The sequence below is a fragment of the Chrysemys picta genome, chromosome 4, assembly GCF_011386835.1.
Source record: "Chrysemys picta bellii isolate R12L10 chromosome 4, ASM1138683v2, whole genome shotgun sequence".
Lineage (NCBI taxonomy): Eukaryota > Metazoa > Chordata > Testudines > Emydidae > Chrysemys > Chrysemys picta.
This window is the reverse complement of record NC_088794.1, coordinates 18150214-18173494: the sequence shown is the minus strand read 5'-3', so window position 1 is coordinate 18173494 and position 23281 is coordinate 18150214. Positions and strand designations below refer to the sequence as shown.

At 44.2% G+C, this 23281-nt stretch overlaps 1 protein-coding gene and 1 long non-coding RNA gene across 10 annotated transcripts in view; one reads left to right on the top strand and one right to left on the bottom strand.

The window, feature by feature from the left end:
- Window positions 1–20966, bottom strand: part of PIGR (polymeric immunoglobulin receptor) — a 30262-nt gene extending 9296 nt beyond the window's left edge. Inside the window, exons 1-6 of one of the 9 annotated variants that reach the window (XM_065591486.1) lie at window positions 20656–20857; window positions 17944–18069; window positions 5957–6042; window positions 4966–5061; window positions 3416–3754; window positions 806–1135 (exon numbers count right to left, since the gene is read on the bottom strand). In XM_065591486.1, coding sequence (XP_065447558.1) covers window positions 806–1135; window positions 3416–3754; window positions 4966–5061; window positions 5957–5963 — 772 coding nt within the window. In that variant the 5' untranslated portion in view covers window positions 5964–6042; window positions 17944–18069; window positions 20656–20857. Of the gene's footprint in view, window positions 1–805; window positions 1136–3415; window positions 3755–4965; window positions 5062–5956; window positions 6245–17943; window positions 18070–20655 lie in introns of all 9 variants that reach the window. The other 8 variants (XM_065591485.1, XM_042848982.2, XM_065591487.1 and 5 more) reach the window with 8 other exon arrangements.
- LOC135982902 (uncharacterized) overlaps window positions 11365–23281 on the top strand; it is a 28641-nt gene continuing 16724 nt past the window's right edge. Inside the window, exons 1-3 of the long non-coding RNA XR_010600380.1 lie at window positions 11365–11473; window positions 16097–16210; window positions 18786–18854. This is a non-coding gene — a long non-coding RNA (uncharacterized LOC135982902). The remainder of the gene's footprint in view (window positions 11474–16096; window positions 16211–18785; window positions 18855–23281) is intronic.

Genomic DNA, 23281 nt, shown 5'->3' with positions numbered 1-23281 from the left:
TGTGCTTCGGAAACTAATCCAGAATGAAGCAATGAGGCTAATTTGCAGCAGGCAGATTATGCAAAGGGAGATCTATTCCAACATGCAGTAGTCTCCCTAAGAAAGTGGTGGAAGCCCCATCGTGGGAGACATTTAAAACTAGACTGGAGAATAGATTGTAGGGAGCGATCCTGGGATGACTGAGGGGGTAAACTGTATGGGCTCTAACCTTTTCTAAATTCTGTAGTTCTTTCTCTTCATATTGGATCACTATTTCTAAAAATTGCTTAGGCAGGGCAGTCTACTGGTTAGGAAAATGTGTCTGGGTTTCTTTTCTTCTACAGTCTGCATTTAAGATAAGCCAGTTAAATGGGCCAAGCAGGACCTTTGCTCATCCCAAATTTGTAAAGAGAATTTGCCTTTTGCATGGGCCATCATGACCTTCTCTAAAGGCTGGTTCACAGAGAGGATTACAGCCTATCACTGCTACCTACTAATGGAGTTACTCCTTCAACTCAAGCGATGGCTTTTCTGATGAAGACTCGGGTTTAAACCCCTGCTGTCAACACACAATGGAGATTGCAACATAGAGTCTTTAGGAAAGGGACTTTTGTCTTCTTATTTGTCTGTGACGCACATAGGACACTGTTGGTAGCTAAATAGATGAAAACATAAAAGAACAACAAGCACAATTCTTATTCTCTCTAGATAAAATTAAGAGTATCAGTGAGATTTTCAAGGGAAACTCAGACCCTTAGGAAATAAAATATTAATCTCTTCAGACTGTTGGAATGGCTGAAATCTACACACCCTGCCCATCGCTCACCTTGGTAGACATGCACATCCAGTTCTTTGGATTCTCCTTTCTCTCCGTAAGCCCCAACCCCACACAAATAGACACCTGAATCTTCTTTCCTCATCTGGGTTATATAGAGGCTGAATGACCCAGCAAGCTCCTGAGGGCTCAGCAAAACTCTCCCTTTGTAGTTTTCGTTAACATTCCCGTAGGTATCGATGACATTAGAGCAGCCGATTTTCCCCATTTTGCACATGTACTTCCTCTCGCTACCGTATTCCGTGCCAAACGCGCAGTTGATGGTCACAGAACCTCCCAGCTCGATGTAATAGAGTTCGGCTTCTTCGGGCACATTTGGACCTGTGTGAATGATAGTCCAAGTCAGTATCCAGAACCCAGACTGTATTGCAGTTTACAACACTCTTCTGTACCATTGCAGTAATCCTACTCTTCTATACTTCCCCAGACTGTACCAGAGTCTACTCCAGTAAGGTATACCCTACGGTATCATATCTCTATACACATTCCCATACTTTTCAACCCTGCATTATTTGGGGAGAAGGTGACCAGCCCTCTGTGGAGAAAGAAGTGGTTCGGGACTATTTAGAAAAACTGGACGTGCACAAGTCCATGGGGCCGGATGCGCTGCATCCGAGGGTGCTAAAGGAGTTGGCGGGTGAGATTGCAGAGCCATTAGCCATTATTTTTGAAAACTCATGGCGATCGGGGGAGGTCCCAGATGACTGGAAAAAGGCTAATGTAGTGCCCATCTTTAAAAAAGGGAAGAAGGAGGATCCGGGGAACTACAGGCCAGTCAGCCTCACCTCAGTCCCTGGAAAAATTATGGAGCAGGTCCTCAAGGAATCAATTATGACACATTTAGAGGAAAGGAAAGTGATCAGGAACAGTCAGCATGGATTCACGAAGGGGAAGTCGTGCCTGACTAACCTAATTGCCTTCTATGATGAGATAACTGGCTCTGTGGATGAGGGGAAAGCAGTGGATGTGTTATTTCTTGACTTTAGCAAAGCTTTTGATACTGTCTCCCACAGTATTCTTGCCACCAAGTTAAAGAAGTATGGGCTGGATGAATGGACTGTAAGGTGGATAGAAAGCTGGCTAGATCGTCGGGCTCAACGGGTAGTGATCAATGGCTCCATGTCTAGTTGGCAGCCGGTTTCAAGTGGAGTGCCCCAAGGGTCGGTCCTGGGGCCGGTTTTGTTTAATATCTTTATTAATGATCTGGAGGATGGTGTGGACTGCACTCTCAGCAAGTTTGCAGATGACACTAAACTAGGAGGCGTGGTAGATACACTAGAGGGTAGGGATCGAATACAGAGGGACCTAGACAAATTAGAGGATTGGGCAGAAAAAAACCTGATGAGGTTCAACAAGGACAAGTGCAGAGTCTTGCACTTAGGACGGAAGAATCCCATGCACTGCTACAGACTAGGGACCGAATGGCTAGGTAGCAGTTCTGCTGAAAAGGACCTAGGGGTCACAGTGGACGAGAAGCTGGATATGAGTCAACAGTGTGCTCTTGTTGCCAAGAAGGCTAACGGCATTTTGGGCTGTATAAGTAGGGGCATTGCCAGCAGATCGAGGAACGTGATCGTTCCCCTTTATTCGACATTGGTGAGGCCTCATCTGGAATACTGTGTCCAGTTTTGGGCCCCACACTACAAGAAGGATGTGGAAAAATTGGAAAGAGTCCAGCGGAGGGCAACAAAAATGATTAGGGGTCTGGAGCACATGACTTATGAGGAGAGGCTGAGAGAACTGGGATTGTTTAGTCTCCAGAAGAGAAGAATGAGGGGGGATTTGATAGCAGCCTTCACCTACCTGAAGGGGAGTTCCAAAGAGGATGGAGCTCGGCTGTTCTCAGTGGTGGCAGAGGACAGAACAAGGAGCAATGGTCTCAAGTTGCGGTGGGGGAGGTCCAGGTTGGATATCAGGAAAAACTATTTCACTAGGAGGGTGGTGAAACACTGGAATGCGTTACCTAGGGAGGTGGTGGAGTCTCCTTCCTTGGAGGTTTTTAAGGCCCGGCTTGACAAAGCCCTGGCTGGGATGATTTAGCTGGGAATTGGTCCTGCTTTGAGCAGGGGGTTGGACTAGATGACCTCTTGAGGTCCCTTCCAACTCTGATATTCTATGATTCTATGATTCTATGATTTGGTACCAGGCCACCTCATATGCCCTGCATTGCAGGATATCCTAATGCACCATGCTTCTGTGCACCATATCATATGCTTCTACACTATGTCATATGGCACTGTTTACTCTCCCATACTACAGTAGACCAGATTGTAGTGTCCTGTACTATGCTATGCTGCACCACATGATCGCATATGGTGTTGTAAATTACAACCTTTATTTTTGCTGAGTTAACACTTTCCACTCAGGAGAGTAGATAAATCAAGGACTTTTGGCTGCCTTGATCAGAATTAGTGTACATCTCCATTTTTATATGGTACCTTTACATTACAACGATGGGGGTGCTAGAAATGCAGAGATCTTGGTTATTACTCAAGGTACCAATCACCTTGCTCTCTTGGATATTGTCGATGGATAGATTTCCCAAACACAATTATTTTTCTTTTGTAATAATAATATAAGAAGCCCCCAGGCTGTAGTTACCCTTGGAAACATCCAGCTTCACTCTGAAGGAAAGACCTCTATTTACGAGACCAATGCCACATTTATAAAAGCCGATGTCCTTTTCCACTAGCTTTGAGATCTCAATGGTGAAGATGCCTTGCTCTGGGAAGTCTGTGATTGTCGCTCTGCCAGCGAAGTCTTGAGCAGTGTAGCCACTGGAAGAAATGACGGTCACACATTGCCGTGTTGATTCCTTGCACCAGTACTTTCTGTCATGTCGGTTCACACTGGTGCGAGGGTAGAAGCATTTCACAGTAACTGATCCTTCCAGCAAACCGGTCACCTGCCTCGGTCCGAATATGGGGCTTGAACTTGAAACTGGCAAGAGGAAACATGTTTCATGTTATTCACCACACGTCAAGTCATTATTACACTAGCACTGTCAGGCCCCAATGGAGATAGGGACTTCACTGAGCTAGGCACATAGCTACAAACACAAAGTAAGAGACAATCCCTGCCCCAAAGAGATTTCAGTCAAAATAGCCAGGACAGACAAAAGAAAAATTAAATGACTTGCCCAAGGTCACACAAGGAGTCTATGGCAGAGCCAAAAATTAATCTCCTGTGTTCCATCTAGTGCCTTAGCCACAAACCCCTCTTTGTTTCTGAAAGTGCTGTGAAATGTCTGTGGCAATATAGAGTGGTAGTTACTAGTGATGATTAAACTGGTTTGGATGAAGTAAGAACCAGTTCAAACCTTCATGCCAAACTTGAAATGAACCTCACTGTTTTAGCTGACTTGGCTTTTTAACGTTCTTTTAATTTTCTTGCAACCTTGGATTTCAATCATAGGCAGAAATACTAAATAGTTGTGAAAATAGTCACTGCTCTGATTATTCCATCCTGGCTCAAAGAAGCATATATCTGAAATCTTGCAAGGCAGTGGGTCCCTGTCAGAGCTAGGCAACTCTTCCTTAATGATGGTTTCATCTGCTAGTTTTGTTGCAAACCCCAAACTCAGGTTTTGCCCATAGTTTCACTGAGGTTCAAGAACCTTTGAGGGGTCGGGGGAGGGGCTGAATTTGCAGAGATCCCTGGGGCTGATTTTATCTTTTAAAAGAAACAATGCTAAACACGATGGGTATTATATTATTTTGAGCCAAACTCAGGCAAATTGATTGGGCTAAGTTTTAAATTGAAATTTTAGGTCCACTTGAACCCCAAACTCAAAGTGAAACTTGGGGTGTGGAATCCAAACCACAAAATGGTAGAAAGGTTTCTGTGAGCCCCCATGGACAAAAACTGCAGTGCATCACACAGCTCTTGTTCCCAGGAGATTTCAGACCAAATACCACACCAAAGAGAGAGAGACCAAGGAATGGGAAAGCCAGGAAATCGGATATATCAGCTGATTTGCCTCTAATCCGAATGGTCTCAAGAGATCAGCAAGGGCTATAAAGAACATTCATCTATTTGGTCATAACTATTTGGTCTTCACTGATATCTGCTATATAAGATTAGCCTTACACTGACTGTGCTAAATGTCGGCATGTCTCACACTCTTAACTTAGTCACTATTAGATACTTACTTCTTGCAGACTCAGCTTGGAGGAAGGAGAGCAAGAAGATGAACACCAAGAAAGTCATTTTCCTTTCAAATGCCTGGTTCCCCAATCTCCTGAAATCTGTAAATAACCACATTCGGAAGGTCACATTATTTATTTAGTTGGATATTTAAATTTTTTTTAAAACCACCCATTGAACTGATCCATGATACAAACACTTTGAGTCGTGAGTTAAGGCACGTGCATGGAGTGTTACCAGAAACGTAGGCCTATAGCCATTTGTACTAAAGGAAAAACAGTATGATCTAGGGTTCACAGCAGGCAACTTGAACTCAGGGAACTTGTGTTCTTGGCTCTACCGTTGACTAGAAATAGGTCACCTAATATCCCCGGACCCTAGTTTCCTTCTTCGTAAAAGGGGGTGTCAGGTTGTGTGGGGTGCAATCCAGATCAGTGAGGGGTTGAGTCACTACCTGCCCTGTAATCGTAGGTGCCTCAAGTGATATGCTACTGTAACTCCATGCCTGAGATGTTCACAGTGAGCAGCAAACATGCAGGTCACACCCTGAGTGTCTCTCTAATGGCAGCTCTGATCCAGCAACTTGAACCCAGCAGTCTGCCAGCAACACTCCTGGTCTCTGTCAGCCTTGGTTGCTACTTGTAGAGTGACCCCAGCACACTCCCAGTCCTGAATTTTCCAAAATCATGTGCTCTGTAATGTCCAGTCCTCTCCTGGGCAGTTCAGAAAAAACAATGTTTATTTAAAGTCACAAAAGAATATCATAGCTTATAAACTTCACTGGGGCAAATACACCCTTCCATTTAAACACAGCACTGAGTTAGTTTATAGTAAAAAAACCCCAACTGTATTAACAGTAGGACATAGGTTAAGTGATGCCAAGTAAAAGGAATAAAGTTAGAAAGGGTTACCAACAAACACAAGTGAAAAACACATAGCTAAAAGACAAACTTAATCTACCAAGGTATAGGCTTTGTTTAAAATGTTTTGTCTCACCAATCATTCTCCTTCCCAGCCAAGGCTGTTTTTTTTTCTATCAGGACCTTCCACAGAAGTACAAGAGGCTGGCTTCCCTTGTCTTCCTAGGTGAAAGATATTTGCCTAAGTGGAATTCAGTTCCTAGAGACTTCAACCCACCCTGGTTGAAGGACCATCCTTCTCAGTTCGCAAGAGCTCTGTTCCCTTTTGTCTGCATATCTCTGCTTATATCTCCCAAAATATAATGACTTTGCTTCAAGAGACAGGATGACTTCATTCTTCCCTTCCTATGGGCTTTCCATCTCCCTGTATGTAAACAGAACTTCCATTGTCTTGATTCCACCAAGTGTACTTTACATAGGAAATAGATAAATAGTTATTACGTTCCCTCCTGTCCAGGAGAGACCTGTTTCTCCCTTTGTTTGGACATAGACTGTAAAGCCTTATATCAATGAGTATCCATAATTCCTTATATAGTTTTAATACATACATTTTATGATGATATTAAACACCAGTGTGTCATTAGTTTTCATAAACACCTACTTGATACACTTTAATAATACAATAATATTGTATACCATCAGTTGATTCAGTTGCTTATCACTTGAGGTTCACCCCCACCCCCCATCTTTATAGACCAGTGAACCTTCACAATGTAGTCTCTGGAAACTAAAAACCCAGACCAAGCTTCTCTCTCCTGCTGGGGGTGGGCATAGATGTTCTGCTATGTCCTTGCCTGCTTGGTAGCTTTGTTTATCTGTGTGATGGGGTGTCGTTCCCCCCCACACACACACACACACGTGCCCTGAAGGGGTTAATGGAGGCCAGATAGGCCAATTAACCTATTAGGCTGAAGGCCGAGAGGAAAGCTCTAATTAGGGAAAGCTCACCTGTGCAGGAACAGGAGGATTTCTATAAAGCCAGGGAGCTGAGAGAAGGCAGGGGACTGTAGGGAGGTAGTCTATTGTCACTCCCTTGGATTTGGGGGTTATAGAGACAAGTAGCTAATGGTGACTCCCTAGGAGGAGGGAATAGAGAGGCTGGTAAACCCCAGAGATAGGGGAGTGCCAGGGTAAGAAGCAGCCTAGCGGCAAGGTTGGGGACTGAACTGACCTTGGTTGTGTGTGGTAGGATCCCTGGGCTGGGACCCGGAGTAGAGGATGGGCCTGGGTTCCCTTACCTGCCACTGGGGAAGTGGCACTGGTGGGGCAGTGAATGGAAGACTGCCTGGGTCACTTTGCGAGTGACAGAGTCTTTGAAGAACTATCTCCTGGACAGGAGTGGCGCCTGGGTTTTTGGTCCCCTAGGCGGGGGTCCTTCCGTGCTCCCGGTCGTTGTTGGCAATTCTGCGGCGGGGGGGGGGGTCCTTCCGCACTCCCGGTCTTCGGGGCACTTCGGCAGCAGGTCCCAGAGCGAGTGAAGGACCCGCCGCAGAATTGCCGCCGAAGACCCGGCGCGCGGAAGGACCCCCCCGCCGCCGAATTGCTGCCGAGGGCGGCAAAATGCCCCCCCCCCCAAATCCTGGTGCCCTAGGTGACCGCCTAGGTCATCTAAATGGAAGCGCCAGCCCTGCTCCTGGAAGGGGAGAACACCGAGTGACCTGGCTGGAGGGCTGAGTCACGGAGAGCAAGAAAGGGGCTACAGACCAGATTGAGAGAGAGAGTGATGGCATACAACCGAGGAAGTAGCATTGACCTGGCGAGCTATTCCCCAGAACAGCCAGGAGGAGGTGCCAGACCTGTGGTGAGTGGAGTGCCCCATCACAAACTGATATGTAAAAATGGGCCTTCATTGTCTCTGCCTGAAGACAGGGCTGGTCAGAGAATCAAGTGGCCATTCCTTTGTCTAAGGTACACAGTACTTATGCATTGCTAGCCACACACATTTTAAGAATATAATTTTAGCTCATATTCATAACATTTTGCACAAACCCTGTGTATACATCATGCCAAGAATATTAATGCTCAGTGAGTTATTGGTTTTCCAATGATACCTAACCTTTTTAGATACAGATTGTAATCATGGTTGAGTCGGGGTACACTGAATTGATCAGGCCAGCTGAAACACCTAGCCTGATACCATTAGGCCTCTAGCCATTTGGCATCAGGATGTTCTTAGAGTCATATGGGGATAATCATATTTACCTGCCTCCTTTGGGGTATTGCTATGCTAAATGATTTAATGTGTTAAATTCTTTATTATCTTTGCATAAAAGTCACTATAGTTTGTAGGCCTGCTACAAGAAAGATTGTTTGCAAAGGTCTGACTTCCATCCATTAGAGGGCAGTGGTATCATACAGAAAGTACCATCTAGTGTATATTCCTATCTACGGTGCAATGGCATTCTAAAACAATCCAGTCTGGGCAGTGTTAGCACATAAGTTTCTATGAGAATAAATGTACTGTAGATCTCTGCCCAGTTGAAGGTTCCCATGGATAATTTACTCTGGAGGACAAGGCTTGGACCACAGCATTCCACAATGTGATGTTAATTATTTTTGACTCTTGGTACAATCTTTGTTTGGAGAATGGATTCATCTGGTGGCGTTTTCTGTTCTGGAGACACTCTCTGTACAGAGAATGAGTGAGACACCTGGATTCTGTAACCCCAAACAGTCTGTAAAAGCCAATACTTTTCTACAACAGTTCAGTATTTGTAAGTCCTAGTCTTGTATTCAGGATGGCAGCCTGCACTATGGAATTACCAACAGAGAGTCCTGTGGCACCTTTAAGACTAACAGATGTATTGGATCATAAGCTTTTGTGGGTGAATGCCCACTTCATCAGACGCAAACATTCACCCACGAAAGCTTATGCTCCAATACATCTGTTAGTCTTAAAGGTGCCACAGGACTCTCTGTTGCTTTTTACAGATCCAGACTAACATGGCTACCCCTCTGATATGGAATTACCTTGCTTCATGTTCCCTTCTGCCCCTCTTAGTTCTTTTGTTATGAAGATCACCTCAAACCTCCTGTGTGTGTGTATAGACATCATTATGCTAAACCACTGCTCAGAGCAAAGAATTAGGGCTTGTTGACACTTACAGCGTTACAGCTGTAGCACTTAATGGAGATGTTACCTACACCAATGGGAGAGCTTCACCTATCAGCACAAGTATTCCACCTCCCTGAGAGGCAGTAGGTATATCAACAGGAGAAGCTCTCCTGTCCACATAGCACTGACCAGAGCAGGAGTTGAGTCAGGATAACTGCATCGCTCAGGGATGTCTATTTTCCACACCCCTCACCGACGGACTTATACCAACATCGGGGTAGGGCATACCAGGGCTCAGTCTTCTCCAAAGGACAAATGGGCCAGATCTAACCCCCTCCCCCATGTTTTAGGTTTTAAAATCCAAAGCAAAATCTAGACCCACACTTTTCAGATGGCTCCTAGCCTTATTATGGGCTGAACGCAAACCTAGATCCAAACACCTCTGAACTTTGAAGGGGCGGGGGAAGGTGAGAGTAGGGAAGTCCGACTGGGATCTGGATCCAAACTCTTCAACTTGGGCCCATTTTGGAACAAAGCCCCTTTTCAAGAGTTTGGTGCCTCAGTTTCTCCCTTCTGCTTTTTAACATTATTCACCCAGCAGGAAGAAAGATTGTTCACTTGGCATCACGTTGGTTGCCAAATCCGTACCTTAAAAACCTGCTTCCATAGCTCCCGTAAGACTATATTGGATTTCTGACCATTGGTCTTCTTCCTTTTTCCTTCTTCCTTTTTCAATCACAGGTGCAGATCTAAACAAAATTGTCCTTTTTTCCCCCACCCCTTCCTCCTCAACTTCTGATGAGTCAACGGGAGATGCAGGTACTCAACATTTCTGAGAATTAGGTTTAAACTGCAGAGTACCGGTCACACCCCATCTACCATACTGTGTCCACTGCTACATAGCATCCAGCCAGGGGAAGACAGAGTAGGGCCCCAAAAATGAAACCAGGTGTCAAGGATCCAAATGCCAAACATCGGGACATTAAAACACTCCTAATCAAACTGTGCACATCTTAATCTGAGTCTGTCTATAATTCATATGTTTCTCAAACCTTCATATGTCCCAAACCTTTAATGGTTTGGATGGGCTTTTGAGTGATGGGCTGGAGGGAACTGGGGTTCTTAATATTTTAAACCAGCTTGCCTATCACTGGGTGAGTGAGTGAGTGTGTGTGTGTGTGTGTGTGTGTGTGGCGCAGGCAATGCATGATCAATGACCCATCAACTAATCCAGGTACCTGTCGTGTTTCATTGTTCAGTTACCAAGAATATGATGGGTGCCAAGAAAAGTTTGTGCAAATAGCCAGACTGGTTTATTTTCTGGGCATCAGGTGACAGGCTTTATTTTATAAGGGGTTTTTCCCAGCAAAGAGAGGGTTTTATTTCCTCCTTCAGATAAAAGGTGTTCTGTTGTGCTTTCTTTCTTTTGCTGTGATATCTAATTGCTCAATGGCTACTTGTCTGTAACTAATAATTAACTCCTGGAACATGAAAAATCTCCTTAACTAGCCACCCCCAGAAGAAGTTGGTAAAATAAACATGACCCACTCAGCTGCAGAAAACCAACACAAAAATGGGCCCTGCTTTTTGCAACAGTGACTGTGTTTTATTGGAGCTGGCCTTTCCAGCCTAGGAGAGGTGGCGAAAGGCCAGGACCCCTCACCCTTCCTCCTCCTCCTTTTACAAAAAGATTAAACAGCCCAAAGGGAGAGGTAGTGAGAGAGGTGAAAAACCTCTGTGGAGTCAGAAGTTAGGCTGGGTTCATTGCAAATAGTCAATCATTCTGTGGTTCTTTATGGTCAATATTTGTTGTTAGGTAACAAAGGAACATCAACTGTGGTCTGTGAGCTCTTTGGAATACAGCTGTAGCCTTGTTCAAGGACAGCTAGAATGTAGGAGCATATTCTGGTTTGTGCATGTGTGTTAAATTGCATGTGTGTGCATAAGATCATGCAAGCATCCATGCGTCCATATCAACACAAGTGCACGTGTGTGCGTTCCTGTGTGAATAGTTGTGCTCACACGTGTAGGCAAACACAGTTGTGATCACTGAAATCATCCACTGGGTTACTGGCAGTCAAATCCTATTAGAGCCTTAGTTTGATTCCTTCACTGCAAACATGGCATTTATGGAGAAAATTTCCCCCAAGGAACAAGCCCCAGCAAGTACAATCAGCTGTTGCGTAAATTGCTCTTTGTCTGGTACCTCCACGGCAAGAGTGAAGATAGGTCTGAGGTTAATCTCACTGGAAACCCCCTTTTTTCCTGCTGCATATTATGCACTGCGCCCAGGAAGAATGCCATTTCCCAGGTCCAGACAAATGGCACAAACCAGCTTTGCTGCTATGTCTACAAGACCCAGGCGCTATCCAAGATGCTGGAAGAGAATTTTATCAGACCTTTGTTGCTGACAGGGCTCTTCCTTCATGTTGCTTCCGAAGACCATTTGCTGCTGGATTTGCAGCACAGTGTGAGACTGAACCTCAGGCCACCCGCAGAAGGGAAATTAATATAGTACTGGTGTGAAGGAGAATGCAAGTAAGTACCATTGAAATTCACTAAACTTTACTGCTTGTGCAGACAAGAGGCACTTGAAGGGGAGAGAGGGTCAGAAGATGAAGCAATCAGTGACTGTTTGCCGGGCACTGTCCAAGGGACTTCAGAGGACTAAAAGCAAAGTGATATGCCATATATATTGCATTCTGAGCGGTGATGAACAGGGTTTATAACATCCACGGTGCGTGTTTGGTTTAGAACAATGAGTATGCTCTAAACGTTTGTTCTTGCTGCCGCTGCAGCACTTACATAAATTTGACATCTATTGAGAAGTGCACCGACTCGAACACTCGACTAAGCCTAATGAACATGGTAGAGTACTGAGACTGGTTTCTGTCTAGTGAGGTGTTTGTTTGTGCCCAGTCTGTGCACTACAGCCCATCTGCATAGGCATCTCGTAAAGGTTTTTATCATGGGTTTTCAGGAGTACAAGAGGAGAAAAATAGTCTTTCCTTGATAGTACGTATCAGGATGAAATCGGCCCCGCTCAAGTCAATAGTAAAATGCCCATTGACTTCATTAGAGCCAGGATTTCATGCCACGGCTCCAAAATAGTGTCATCTGCACCTCTGTTGTGAACATAGGAATTGTCAGACTGGATCAGACCGAGGACCCATCCAGTCCAATATCCTGACTCTGACAGTCGCCACCACCAGCTGCTTCAGAGGCAGGAGCAAAAAACCCTGCAGTAGGCAGGGATGGGATCACGTGTCCACAGGGGAAGTTTCTGCCTAACCCCTCATTAGAGGTTGGCCTATGCCCTGAAGCATGAGGGCTTATATCCCTTCCAAATGTTTCAGGTGAAAGATGACCTTGATTGTGCTGAGATTTGGAAATGGTTATACGTATAATTAACAACTCTACTTTGCACTTTGATCCAAAGGTCTCAAGGCACTCTGCAAACTTCAATTATGTCTATTGACATTTCATGTGAGTTTAGTTGCAATAGGCCGGTGCTGTGTAATTAAATGGGATAGCCCTTTATTTTTCTCATTCTTACCCCAGCTCCTCCTTAGAGATAACACCCCTGTCCAGACCAACCACTTCTCCAGAGGGATTCTGATCTTTCTCAGATAAGGAAGAGCACTTCTTGGCAGATCAGGGTGGCCCAAGGAATTGTGAATGGGATAGACCCCTTCACCCATGGGTCATCAGGTCAAATACATCTTAGGCTGGGACTGGCCAAAAATTTGGTGGCTCATGTGCAATGAGCTGGGGAGGGGCTCAGTCCAGTTATTGGTGGAGAAAAGCATGCAGCCCACCTGCCATACCTGCCCCCTTTGTGGACCGTTTCAGCGAAGAGGCCCAGGATTGAATGGACCCTGGAGGCTGGACTTTGCTGTCTCCCACTGATGGGCTCACTCTAGGCCAGGTGTGAGAAATGTCAGGGGGGTGGTATGTTGGGGGGAAGCTTGGACTGCCACTGCTTGTGCTGTATCTATGCATACGGATTGAGGATATTGGGCTCCAGGGCTGCCAATCCAAGAATCTTCCACCAGCATTAAAAATCACTTGTCAAAATGCACTTAAAAGTAGAAATATTAAAACCACAGAGAGAATCTGCGTGGAGGGAGTGATAGGGTTACCATATTTTGAGTGTTCAAAAAGAGGACACTCCATGGGGCCCGGGCCCTGCCCCCAGCCCCGCCCACGCCCCCCCACCCCGCCCCGCCCCAACTCCGCCCCCTCCCCAAAGTCCCTGCCCCAACTCTGCCCCCTCCCCTGCTTCCAGCGAACATTTGATTCGCGGGAAGCCTGAAGCAGGTAAGGGGGGTGGGGAGAGGAGGCGCGGCCCAGTCTGGCTCCCCCGGCGTCTCCAGCCTGGCTCGGCTCGGGCCCTGGGGTGCCGGCCCTGGGCCAGCCCCCGGCCCAGCACCGCCGGCCCAGCACCGCCGGCCCGGCTCCGGCCCAGCACCGCCGGCCCAGCTCCGGTCCCCAGCTCAGCGCCCCCGGGCCGGCCCCAGCCCCCGGCTCAGCACCGCCGGCCCAGCCCCGGCCCCCGGCCTAGCACCGCCGGCCCCGCATGTCCCGATTTTCCCGGACATGTCCGGCTTTTTGGGATTTCCCCCCGGACGGGGATTTGAAGCCCAAAAAGCCGGACATGTCCGGGAAAATCCGGACGTATGGTAACCCTAGAAAGAGGCTGGTAAGGAAGGGATGAAATGAAAAGATCTTGTATCCCCACTGTGGTGGGAGACAGCAGGGCTGCCACTGTGCAGGGAAATGCCACCAATATATGCACAATGCAGCAGGAGGAAGCTGTGGTGCAGAAAGCGTCAGCTCCGGGGCTGCTCTCCTGCAGGTCTGTCTGCATTCTCTAGTGTTTTCTTCTGGTTTGCACTGCCTGGATGTGCAGCGGACTGAAGCTGCTCTCTCTCTCTATCTCTATATATAAACAGAAAGCAAAACGTTTGAAGAAAAAACAAGCTGTGCCAGTTCCCACTGATACTCTTTGTCTCTCTCAGCAAATAACTGGCATGGGAAAAAACATATGGGTAGGCTTGTTTTATCTAGCAAGTCACAGGTGTGTGCTGGCCCTGTCTGTAAATTCCCCTCTGCAAAATTCAAAGGTCAAAATCCTCAGCTGATCTAAATTGACAAAGCTTCATTGAAGTAAATCATCTACTCATTTACATCAGCTAAAGATGTGGCCCATAATTTTTATTAAAGGATACGGCTTGTGTTTTGCTATTAAGGTGGAGGGGGGAATCGGATTGTGCTTTTATTTTAACGAGTTAATTGCATTACAACCATGGCACCACCCCAGAACTGTGCATTTTCCAAGGCCAAAATACCAAAGCTTTGGATTCATGCAACAGGATGAGGCAAGCACTATTTCTTCATATGTGTATGTAAAGCACGCAGCACAATGAGGCTCTGATCCCGATTGAGGCTTCTGGACATTATTGTAATATTAATAACAAGAATCAGACCGTTGGGTCATCTAGTCCGTCCCGCTCACCCTCCTGGCCAGTGCAGGATTGTTCCTGACAGTGTATTTTCTATTGCTTTGACCAATCTAGTTTTAAACACACCAAGCAATGACCTCTCCACCACCTCTTTTGGAAAGGGCTTCTAATATGCCTCTGTTCCACACGGTAATAGATTTATTCTGATATTCGTCCTCCATTATCCTTTTCTTAATGCTCTGGGATGATTTCTAATTGTCACCATCCTGAGATCTCCAGAGGAAATCAAGCAAAAAGGCAAACAAGAATGTTAACAGCTTCACCCCCATGGCCAGCCAATATAGACCTCACCAAGGACACATAAATGCTATCATAAGGAGAATGAGTCACTCTTGTTAAACAGACTAGACCATTGATGTGAGCCAATGGTTATAATGATTATAATGGCCTGTAAAATACCTCTTTGCACTGTTTTACTTGGATTAGACTGAAGTTTATTCTACTCTGGAAGAAGGCAAAAAGCCGATTAGATATTTGCATACAAAACTTTCTGATCTCTTCCTGGTTAAGGGCAAGAATTTGGACTCCAGTCCAGACAGTTTCTTAATATTGAAAAGTGCATTATCCATGTACGTGGAGATACAAGAGCAGTTTTTGTGAAGGATTTTGTTACCTTCCACGGGGTTCTCATGGTGTACATTTGGACCTGCACACTGTGTACTTCTACCTTCCAATGATTGTTCACCTGGGAGAATCTGTCACTGAATTCCCCCTTAGCCAAAATGAAATTTACATTTGCATGAAACATATATTAATCATCTGAAAATCTTTGTTTCCGGTTATTGTCCATGTTCTGCTTGTTAATTATTATTTATATTGCATTAGTGTGTCCGAGCCCATTGATGGACCAGCTCCCCAAACACGGAACAAAAAGACAATCCCTGTGTAGGCCTGGGACCTAATCAAACCGCCCCCCCCCCCCAATATTAAACCAGCCTTGCGTGAAACTCAGGGATTTCACTACTACTGCTGATAAAGAATTAATCTATCTAGGCTCTTGTAGGGTGTCCATCCTTGTAGATGCTGATCACCTGTGAGAACAGCCTCTAGATATGTGTTTGCATTAAAACCGCTCATTAATCTATTAGCCAAAAAAGGCTAATTCCCTCATTAAAACATTAGCGGCCCATATGTACCACTAAAATGATAGGTTCTATCAGCAGCGCTATTAGAAGCACTATCTTCAAGGCTTTTTTAGTACCAGTGGGACATAAATATTTACTAGCAACTTGATGTGTGACTCAAGGTCTCTGAGTGTGATATGCCACTTTTCAGAACCCCCTCCCCCCAAGTTTGTATCTTTTGAATTGCAGGTGCGTTTAAAGCAACTGAGATGGTCTACTGCCCACAGTTCAGCTGCACCATTCCTGGAATCTTTGTGGCGAGTGAGGTCTCCATGATCCCAAGAATGCTACAATTGCTTTAGGCCCACTTCCCCTATGTGGCAGATTTCTGGGCCGCAGTCACGAGAAATAGACGTGTCCGAAACTGGGAATGGGTGACAGGGGATGGATCACTTGATGATTATCTGTTCTGTTCATTCCCTCTCTGGCACCTGGCATTGGCCACTGTCGGAAGACAGGATACTTGGCTAGATGGCCCTTTGATTCTTATGTTTTTATGTCACCTCTTCCAGGGCACAATACAATAAATGTAGCCAGTGGAGAAAACTGGATGAAAGAAAAATGTGAAGGCATCACCTGGAAAGCAGCAGTACAGCTTTTAACTGGAAAGAAGAGCTGCATGGAAGGTAGCCCTGCTCATTAGATCTGATTAGAGATTTAGGAAGAGTGTGTTTCTGTGGTTAGAGCAAGGGATTGGGTGTCAGGACTCCTGTCTTTTCTCAGCTCTGCCACTGCCTTTGTGTGCAACTGTGGATACATCTGTGTCCCTCAGTTTCCTCATCTGTAACATGGGAACAGTAATGCATACTTGATGTAGGTAGTATAAGAATCTGAAAGGGCTGGCTAAGAATAGACTACCTTCCCGCAAGGCATGTTGCAAGTCTGAATTCACTAATATTTTTAAGTGCTTTCAGATTCTCAGTTTAAAAATACTGTAGAAGTGGGAATATGAATCTTTCTTTGCTTTTAACTTTGTAGTTCTTTCTATCTTTGTATTTTTCTTCTTGCTCAAGTAAAACAGTAAGAAATCTTTTTAAAAAGTTGCTCCCAGGGTTGATCTGATCTCAATTATACCATTATTACTCCATTGACACCATTGGAGATGCTCCAGATTGCACTGGTGCAACTGAGATCAAGATCTAGCCCCAGGATTTCATAAGAACTGGTAATCAGCTGCTCTTGCTGCAGAGGAAAGTGCCAGAGCTCCTTCCAAATTCCATTGACTCAGCTCTGTGAATGAACCCTAAGGAACTGGTATATGCTAGCAGTACAGATAGCCTGAGGCCAGCAGTCTAATCCATTAGTCATTAACTATTGCTCTTAACAATGGCTAATGTCAAGGGAACATTACTTGATCATTAAAGCATTAAAAATACAGTGTACAGTTTGTAATTTTACCAAATGCACTTTAAAAAAAAAATTGCTGCTCTCAAGCTGGTCACATTCACCAGAAACATGACCAGAATTAGTCACCTCCGTGTAGAGGAAGGGTTTTCTTTATTGTCCATTTGGAATGGACTTTTTGTATCTGCTCTAAAGTATTGAGGCGCGTGAGTTGGAAAGAGGCATTAATGGCTGCAGCAAAGCTTCCCAGCATTGAGTAGCTAATCATGATGGTGGCAACTTTCCTGAGCTTTTAAAAATTATTAGTGGGAAAGATCATCGCGTTTTGCTGAATTTTGTGAGTGTTTTCTAAATCAGACTGTTTCTCTTCCCTCACTTTTGCCTCAGGTGAAAATGGAAGTTGTGCTGTATTGCACCTTGAAAGAGTATGAGGAAAAATGAATTTTTGGGTGCATCACAAAGTAGTAGCATCCGTTGGTCTTTCACTCTTTTTTCCAAAGCAAGACCTGTTCCAGACAAAGTCAGTCTAATGTGATTTTATGAATATAATGGATAAAGCTACTTCTAGACATTCTTGAGTTTGTAGGCTCCTTCAACATAACTCAAAATGGTTGAGATAAGAGATACAATAGAATAAGAATGTTTCTCCCCTTCCCTCCCCTCCACTGCCTTTTAAACCAATGTGTACCACAAAGCAATGAGTAAGACACAGCAATGCAGTTGCCTGGTACAGACACAGATAGTGACCTCTTTTGCTGAGCCATAGTCTATATGCATCCTCAGAGGTTATATCATGAGTAAGGCTAAGATTTTGTCAGGGGTATTTTTAGGAAAAGTTATGGGCAATAAAGAAAAATTCACAGAAGCCCGTGACCTGTCCCTAACTTTTACTCAAAATATCCAATGGGGAGCTGCGGAGGTCTCTGAAAATCACAGATGCCGTGACTTCCGTGACCTCCGTGACAAAATCGTAACCTTAGTCAATGAGTAGGGATATTGAGGGGCTATTCCCTACCCTTTTTTGAAAGTTGCCACAGGCTCTTCACTTTGCCCATGCAAAGTCACCAGAAGTGTGCAGATCTAGACTTCTCTTGTGTACAGAAGGATTCTGATTACTTAGCTGCCTTGTAGAGTCCTTTTGCTGCAAAAGAAAAAAGGAAGCAGGATGATAACTAAGGAAGAAAACCCAAGCCGAGGGTCTGACCCTGCAAATCTTTACTAGCCCAAGTAGATTTTACTTGGGTGAGTAGCCAAATTCAGTGGATACAACTGATCTGTTTGCAAGCAAACTAAAAAGAAGATTGAAGTGCGATAAGGGAACATTCTTGACCCAAATCAGCCTCCGAGAGAGGCTTTGACTTCACCACAAGTTTAATTTTATATTTAGCAAACAAAATTTTGCTTTTACAATGGATTTATAACAAATAACTGACTATCGAAGACTCACATTTGTCAGCCCTACAGGAGAATAGGGGCTAAAAACCCAGAACCAAATGCTGAATGCCTTAGTCACACCTTAGCAGAGTTCACTTAGGTAAAACATTCATTGAAGTCAATGGGATTTTGCCTTAGTAACAACTGTAAAATTTAGTGGTTCCCTTGAATTTACTAAGAATTAGAGTATTCCAGCAGAGCCACTTCACAAAAGAGATAATGAAAAAACTGACTAAATAAGACGGGACCTCGGGGTCAGGAGAATCAGTGGCATGAAGAGAGTAGGAGGGTAAGTTTGCTGATGGTGAGACGGTAAAACTGTAAGCAGAAACAAGACAATGAGAACCCGGTAAAGCAAGAGCTGCATTTCATTCTGTCTCCTTTTACAATGTGACTAACGTCTAGCACTTCTGTATTTGGTAGTGCCTTTTCTTCGGAGGATCTCAACGGGTTTCTTATGCACACATGGAGAATATCTGCACTCCTTTGAAGGTAAATATTACAGCCATTTTACAGATAGGAAAACTGAAGCACAAAGTGGTAGTAACTTTTTCATGGTCGCATTGGAAGCCACTGGTAGATCACCCAAGAAGCTTGACTCCCGTTTCTGGATTATAATTACTAGACCACATCCCATGCAATGTTACATTCTTAGGTTGTGAGAATTCAGCCAATAGGCTGCATTGGCAATATTCAGATATTAATGTAGCAGATATTAATGTATTAATGTAATTAATGTACTGTATTAATGTAAATCAGATATTAATATAGCAGATATTTCAGTGGGATCACCACCATATGCATTTAGAATGATTAACTTTTATTGGCTGGAAAAGGAAATGCAGCAAGTCCACAGAGATAGAACATTTCTAATGCATTTTATGGCACTCTGAGTGAGCAATTCATCATTGCCATCCTGAGCAATCACAGCCATCCTGAGCACCTTTAGAAACGAGGAAATACTTCAGGTTCTGAATATGTCCCTTTATGGTGTTGAATGAATAGAAAATAAATAATCATCATGAAATTGTGATGCGCTAAACAGAAAGTGTCCCAGGATTTATGCTAAAATTGACTATTTGCCTGTCTTAGGGTTTTCTATAGCACCCAGGACCTTAGTATCTACACACTGTGTGCTAAAATACACATCCTAATGTTTGGAATCATTGTAACATGTATAATCATCATAGCATGTTTTAGGAATTACACTCAGAAGATTTTCACCATAGAATATCAAGTGACTAACGTCAGACAAAGACTGAAATTCACAGTACCAGGAGGGCAAGCTCTCAGATGATTTGGTCTCGTGTTTAATCTAAAATGTGTCACACAGCAATATACCATTTTGCCATGTCTCAGATATTCGGGATTCTTACAGTTCACATGTCTCTAGTTTTCTGTTCGTTGGATTTGAGCTGCCTTACTTGCAAAGGGAATAGAATGATAGTTGAATGCCATTAAAATGTCAAGCAAGAAGTTCTTTTAATCCAAAAATACTTGCTGTGTTGCTACTGATTGCACAATATAAAGGTTGACAAAAGTAGCTATTGCACCAGTGCAAATATTTTAGGATTAAATAAAGGTAGACGCTGTTTCTACGTACTCTAAATGATAACGCGGACTAATAATTTTATTAGCATATTTGCTGGGCAAAGTCAAAATGTTGTTGTGCAGAAAAAGCCCTTCTCTGATGTGGTATAAATGGGATATATGATGGTAGAGGATGCAGTAAACTTTCTATTTTCATGGCTTAGGGATAATAATGTATTACCCATCCATTGACTGTTTCCACCACTTCCCATATCTCTGCCTATTGTGCAAACATGATTGATTTTTAGAGCCCACCAAGGGAATTAGCTACACAACTCCCACTGTAATTAGCAAGAGCTGGATAACTAAACTCCCTAGTTGGCTTTAAAATCTTGGCCCTTTCTACACTAATGATCCAAAATGCTTTAATAATCTGATAATGATCTACAATGTTTTAGATCATTACTGTAGAATACAATAGCACTTTTTAAATAAAGAAGTATTTTGTACATTTCCCTGCAGATAAGAAACAATAAAAATCTTGGGGCCAATCCTGCAGTCCTGACTTCTGTAAAACAAACCAAAAAACCCCATTGAAATCCACAGTGTCTCTGTCTGTCTATCTAGATTTATCTATGAATAAGGCTCCCTGAATTTATTCACACTGGAAATCATGCTGTAAATTATTCTGCTTCTCCATGCCCCACGTGTAGCTTACAAGGGATTTCATATTTTAGGGAGACAAATAATAAACATTACTCACACTCACTGTTGGGTCTGCAGACTATTTGGGTGACTTCTTTTCTCTGTCAGTCTGGTCACTTTAACTCTGCTTCCATCTCAGCAACCGGACCTCTGAGGATCCTGTGTGTGTGGGTATGTCCTGCCTCCCTCTGTGCAGTCAACAGGACACTGAATTCTGTAAGAATTGAAAGTGATTTAAATACTCCTCTTAACTCTAGCCCTGAACTTCTACCTGTTGAGCCTTCTTAAAGGAATATCCTCTAAAAATGCAGGCAGGTAGGAATATCCCATGTGACTTTTGTTCAAGTCTCATTTTAGTTTTGCTGATGTGTTTGTTTATTTACATTGTCGTTTACTTTTTGATTAAATGGTGCAATAGTACTCTGGTGGCAATGCAGTTATTATTGGACTATGTGATTACTCCAGGTGTGGGAGAGTGCATGTTTGTGACCAGCCCTCTCTTGACGCCCATGATCAGGGGAAAGAATCTTGGAGTGGTTTTTGAGCCAGACTTAAAGAAATTCCTAGGCCTCTCCTCTTGCTCGCTGCTTGCTGGATAGGCTCCCAAAGCGTGGACTTAAATGGGCCACCCACACAACAATGTCCAGCCACCTTCTTTCCCCCATAGGTGCAGGCTTTTCTGGGCCAGCTGCAGGAAAATGGCTTGCCTTCTTTCATCTGCCACTGGAGTTCTCAAATGGGGGCCCATGGAGCACATGCTGGTGGCCTGCAGAGAGCTGACTGACCACATGGTGTGTGTGGTTCCTCTTTCTCATTTCAAGCAGCTAAACTGGATTAAAATAAGCTTAAAAATACATTAAGAACATAAGAACGGCCATAGCTGGTCAGACCAAAGGTCCATCTAACCCAGTATCCTGTGTTCCGACAGTGGCCAATGCCTGGAGCTTCAGAGGGACTGAACAGAACAGGGAATCATCAGATGATCCATCCCCTGTCGCCCATTCCCAGCTTCTGGCAACAAGAAGCTAGGGATACTCCAAGCATGGGGTTGATCCCTGACCATCTTGGCTAATCGGTCCATCAATGGCTATCTTTCCATCCCCCTTCCATGTTCAAAACCTGAGCACCTGAACTTTCCAAGATTTAACCAGTGTCCTTAAACCCAGAGAGGTCACTGGGGGACACTGCTATTTACTTCTCTCCATTCTGAAAACTGGCCATTTATTACTACCTTCTGTTTTCTGTCTTTTAACCCTTTACTGATCCATTAAAGGACCTTCCCTCTTACCCCATGAGTGCCTACCTTTCTTAAGAGCCTTTGGTGAGGGACCTTGTCAAAGGCTTTCTGAAAATCCAAGTACACTATATCAAATGGATCACCCTTGTCCACATATTTATTGTTCCCCTCAGAGAGTTCTAACACATTGGTGAGACATGATTTCCCTTTACAAAAGCCATGTTGACTCTTTCCCAACAAATTGTGTTAATCTGTGTCTGAAAATTCTGTTCTTTACTATAGTTTCAACCAATTTGCCTGGTACAGAAATTAGGCTTACCATCCTATAATTGCCAGGATCACCTTTGGAGCCTTTTTTAAAAGTACGTACGTACTTTCCTAATGTTAGTCACATGTAAGCAACTGCTGAAGTTCCCAGGGGCCTGTTAATTGATTAGCCATGGGAAGGCAAGTGGATTCCTCATCATGAATGGGATAGGATGTGTCCATGGATCAGTTTTTCCATAGTGGCCCATGCTATGAAAAAAGTCTGAGATTCCCTGATCTAAAGATCAGGTCCTAAAAGGCTCAATTGAAATCCTAGGTACAGAGATTCTCAAAGACTTCTATGGGAGCTGGATCAGCTCAATGGTACAGTGCTCTTTTATTCCAATTTTGGGAAGCAGCCAGTCCCTTCCTCCTGGTGGGCCTTGGTATTTGCAATGTCACACATCTTTACAACACAGGCCCTTCTGGAGATTGGGGCGGTGCAGTCCTGAACTGATGCGCTGCTAGCGGTTCAATCAAATACATTTCCCCCTCTGCATCCAAATAACTTGCACCCTCACACCTCAGCCCTTGTGTACTATGTGGAAGCTCATAGAGCTGAGATCTTCATGACTCACCTTTGGTGTCATGGTGCTGTCATTCAGCAAAGAGGGGAGCTGGTGGCAGAGCAGCCTCAAAGAATAACAAGATGAGATGGAAATAGAGGGGAGAGAGACAGGGAAGAAGAGAAGGGGGGAATTAACCTGTGCCAGCAGGTTATTTTTTTCATGAAGACAAGTTACCAGCAGTTTATATGAAGTGCACTTGATGGAACTCATACTGCTTAGTCACCTTTGGGCATTTCCAGCCCCACTGCTCAGTGCTGAGAAAATTAGGAGATCTACATTTGCTAGGAATCAAATTTTTCAGCTCTTCAGAAAACAATGTCTTTCAGTCTTTTCCAAGAAGACCCATGTAGATCGCCCTTCCAAATCAGCAAGGCTCTGCAGGGGTGCAAGGCTACCCACCCACATAGCCCATAGGCAGACAGAGATTGTCCTTACTTGCATTGTCTCAGTGATGAGCACCTTGTGAGCGTTTAACAACTGAAAAGAAATAAACAAAAACTCTTCTGCCATCTTAACTATGGAGTCTTTACTGTTCCTCATGAGAGGGAGGGATTAGGCAAAGATCTCTTGTT